General features: G+C 31.5%; 1 protein-coding gene across 1 annotated transcript; it reads left to right on the top strand.

Annotated features, from left to right (window-relative positions):
* The first annotated feature begins 1,966 nt into the window (after positions 1-1,966).
* Positions 1,967-2,906, top strand: LOC149144700 (FBD-associated F-box protein At2g26860-like). The gene is made up of 3 exons (XM_089452241.1): positions 1,967-2,096; positions 2,220-2,695; positions 2,787-2,906. Exons 1-3 carry the CDS (start codon positions 1,967-1,969, stop codon positions 2,904-2,906), a joined length of 726 nt encoding a protein of 241 aa, XP_089308367.1.
* The last annotated feature ends 1,289 nt before the right edge of the window (positions 2,907-4,195 follow it).

Below are 4,195 nucleotides of genomic sequence, written 5' to 3'. Positions count from 1 at the left end.
CATGAAATATACAACCCAACCAATTACACAAAGAAATCCTACCTATTAAACATTGCCCTACACAATACCATCACTTATTCTATTCATGTAATTAGTACGAGTTGAATCCTCCAAATACAACTATATTAGAAGTGGTTGACAATCTAAATAGGTATAGTAAATAAATATGAGTTTGTAAAGTCTTCAATAATTATTTGTATTGTAAGAGAAGTTTAGCTTAATAATTATATAATTATTTTTTTGAAGAGAAATTCACTACGGTAAAAATGAAGTTGATTTGAGAGCATTTAGTAAAAAACTCAAAATACAAAATTAGTCAAAATAAGCTAAGGCACTCAAAAAAATAAAAATAGTCAAAATAAGCCTGGGCATGGAAATTGAGCACTTTATGGAATAAATCACAAGTTATTTTTAGTCAAAATAAGCTAGGGCACTCAAAAAGAAGAAAAATAGTATAAAATAAGCATGGGTTTTTCAAAATTGTAATTGAGCACTTCATTATGGAATAACTCACATGCTATTTTTCTAATATTTAAGACATTTTTTTAACGTGACATGATATATTATTCCTGTAAAAGAACAGACCTCAAAGAAATTCATTTTGACATGCATGTATAATTTCACAACATTTATTTCACATGAAACAAATACTAAGAAAGAAATAAAAAACAACAACAACTGAATGAGATTGAAACTGATTGAAGAAGGCAACTTACTTGGGACTTAGAAACACCACACATAATATAGATAACAAGAGCTTCAAATCAATAACTATCTTTTGGATCTCAACACCCAACATTCTGCCACAGAGCCCTCCAGCTTCCATAGCTGTGCTACAGTATGTAAGTAATGAGCTTCTGATTTTCTTCAAGCATCCAGGGCCCTTCTTGAGCCCAACTTTTTCTCAGCAGGGAGCCCTACCATTATTTCTAATTTGGTGTGACTTCTGATAATCCTCGGCAAAGATGTTGTCGAATTAAACACTACAATTTCCCTTCACGTCACCAATTGTTCCTGACTGCTTTTATTTTTCAATCGCACTTCTTCATCGATGTTGGAAGATCACAGAATCAAACAAATAAGAGAGTTTCGAACAACTGAGGGAAGCCTAAAGAACAAAAACAAGCACACCACCCCTTCTCAGTGTTATACACACCAAAAAAATGCATGTGTATTTTTAGTATTTTTCTATCACTTACTAGCTTAGAGTTTGATGGTTGAATTCACATTCATGACGTAGACTTGATGGTCTGTTCCTTGAATTTAACACCTAGATTACAATGAAGTTGTTCTTAGTTGCCTAGGGCGAGATCTCCCTTTATAAAGTTCAAATCTACCAAAAGACTATAGCCAGATAATTTTTTATATGATTCAAATGTATGAAAGTGTGTCACGTTCCATTGCCACATGAGCCAGAGGTATTGTATGCATTTGCATTATGACCCTAAGCTTAGTCTCACTTTGATGTTTTTAATTTAAAGACGGGTACTATAAATTTTGATGGGACAAATCCTAAATTAAACGTCAAAATGATGGTTTCTGATTTATGTTTAACGGGTAAAAATTTAAACCAACTATGAAATATGTCTTAAAATATGAAATACGTCTTGTGGGACGTCAAATTCTAGGCCTACATGCGAGGCAATCCATCCAGCGGCATTTGTGATCATATCCAACCGGCGGTGGCGGCGATATGGATGACCATGATGGACATCCTGCTGGATAGCGCTCACCTTCAACATGTGCGAGTTGATAGGTTCATCCTGTGTGAGAATTTGGAAATTAATTTGGTAGCCTAACATCTCAACCCATCTCAACGGATCTGTAAACGACTGTAATCTTTCCTTCTATCCTGCTGCAACTTCCTTCATTTCTACTCCATCTTACCTGTTCATTTCTACTCCATCTTACCTATTCAGATACCCTTCATTAATTTTGCCTTTCTAAGGATTTGTCAATTTCAATCATGCCGCCTATTGCAGATATACTTTCTACTCTTCCTATCCCATTGCTTGGCCTCATCCTTTCTGAACTTCCGATCAAAGAAGCCGTCAGATGCTCAGTTCTGTCGAAGAAATGGAAATTCCTCTACACCTAAATTCAACAACTCACTCTCTCTCCCATTCTTCTTGTGCCCACTACTAGCCCAGATCCAGATCTAGACTCTATTGCAACGGTGGAGAAAATAATCTCCAACCTTCTGATGTTGCATTCGGCAGATATTGAGGCTTTTCATTTCTTCACCTACTATGTGCAATTTACTCGCGAAAGCGTATGGCAATGGGTGATGTACGCAGCCTCTAGGAATGTCCAACACTTGACTCTCTGTGATTTTCCTAAAGATTACTCTAATTTCTGTACGTATGCCCCTTTAAGAGAAATCCCGCCTTCCCTTTTTACATGCACACATCTCACTACGCTCAAGCTTCCCAACTACAATATTAAGCATCTTTCGACCCATTTCTTTGGATTCAACCATCTCATTACTTTATCCTTCCAAGGCATGAAGTTCACAGACGAGTTTTTATCCTGTTTTATCTCACATAGTTCGTTTCTTCAAAAACTTACCCTGCACGCCTGTGTTGGCCTAAGGAAGCCGGTTATCTCAGCTCCCGACCTTACACATTTATCTGTACATGGTACATGGAAGGCTTTAATGGTGAACTGTCCGAAGTTTAGAACTCTAGAGATGATGGTAACTAACATACCATAACATAGGCAATCTAAGAATAAATGGAGTGATGTTTCACGAACTTTCATGTTTAGTCTCTAAAATTAAAATGCAGTGTGGCAGCAATGTTGCCATAGGCCACCCCCACCCTTATCCCGATTGCAGGTTCAATAAACCTGCTGACATGGAAATGTGGACCCATGCTTTTATCTCTATTTATACTGACGGACGTTAATATTGATTACAAAATTATTTTCGCCGGAGAATGGTGCTGCCGGAAACTTGAGAGATAAGATATTCGCATGCCTTCACGTGGAGGGAGATTGAGGCTCTTCCGGTCTTTACTTTATAATTTAATGAAAGTCACTCCCCTTAGGTGCCCAATCAGAATTAGATTTTTTTTAAACTAAGATATTTTATTTTCTTGGCTTATAAGAGAATTCATTTATTTTTTATTTAGAACAATATTAATATAATAGTATTTAAAGAAATATTTTAACTTTTTGTTTATACATATCATTTATTTTTTATTTAATAAATTAATAATAATATTAAAAAAAGTAAACAATAAATTTTTATAAATATATATAAAATATTATTAAATAATTTATAAATATCTAAATATTAAAAAAAATATTAAACAATTTTTATTTTATTAGTTATTATTTTAAGTTTTTTTGTTTTTATTAATTTTTTTTATTACTATAAATATAGATATATAAAATATAGTTTATTATATACTTCAAAAAAAAAAAATATTACTTATTAAAATTATACATTTCAATTATATGATTATTTTATTTTATTTTTTATTTTTATTTTTTCAACGTGGGAACATTATTGAGGACTAAATTTTATAAAGAGGATATTTCCACATTTATTTTTTTACAAATGTGTATATTGTTTATTTCATGTCATCATTATTTCTTTATTGTCTTTTCAATTTTAAAAAGGGAAAATAATTATTTTCTTTTTCAACATTCCAGAAACAAAAATCTTATGGTTGTCAATTTTTATGTTTAAAAGACTATTCATTTTTTTTTTCTCTAGAATATTTATAACATTAAGATATATTTCTTATAAGTGTTGACCTATTTAATGATAATGATTGTGTTAACTATTAAAAATAGTTTTCTGATCCAAGTATTAAATTTATTTAAAATTTTCATGTTTCATCTTCATTTAGTTTAGAATACTTTTACAAAAGTCAATGTTGATACAATTGTTTGCATACATGAACAATTAAAAATGAATCATTTACATCACACTTAAAAAAGTTCACCAAAGTGTTTCTAATGTCATTAAACATTGAGGGAGTCAAAAGAAAGTGTTGTATTAGAGATTTTGAATCAATCTACCATTTTGAATACAATCATCAAATATTTTATGGTAATCATCATGAATAATTTTTTTACAAGAATAAATAATTTATAGCAAAGGATCTCTTTTTTTACATGAAAAAACATAACTTCCATTCAATTAAGAAATTTTTTTACATATTCATGATTATTTACAAGATAGATT

Source organism: Pinus tabuliformis, chromosome X (assembly GCF_031772625.1).
Source record: "Pinus tabuliformis cultivar Carrire ecotype Pingquan chromosome X, CPIR1, whole genome shotgun sequence".
Classification (NCBI taxonomy): Eukaryota; Viridiplantae; Streptophyta; class Pinopsida; order Pinales; family Pinaceae; genus Pinus; species Pinus tabuliformis.
The sequence above is the reverse complement of the archived record's forward strand: the minus strand, read 5'-3'. Positions and strand labels throughout refer to the sequence as shown.

What these genes read in the sequence shown, in the direction of transcription:
- LOC149144700 (XM_089452241.1), top strand. Translation starts at nt 1,967, where the DNA reads ATGCCGCCTATTGCAGATATACTTTCTACTCTTCCTATCCCATTGCTT. An exon ending in ATGGAAATTCCTCTACACCT is followed by an intron (nt 2,097 to 2,219) that starts AAATTCAACAAC and finishes TGCATTCGGCAG; the next exon opens with ATATTGAGGCTTTTCATTTC. An exon ending in TTAGAACTCTAGAGATGATG is followed by an intron (nt 2,696 to 2,786) that starts GTAACTAACATA and finishes ATTAAAATGCAG; the next exon opens with TGTGGCAGCAATGTTGCCAT.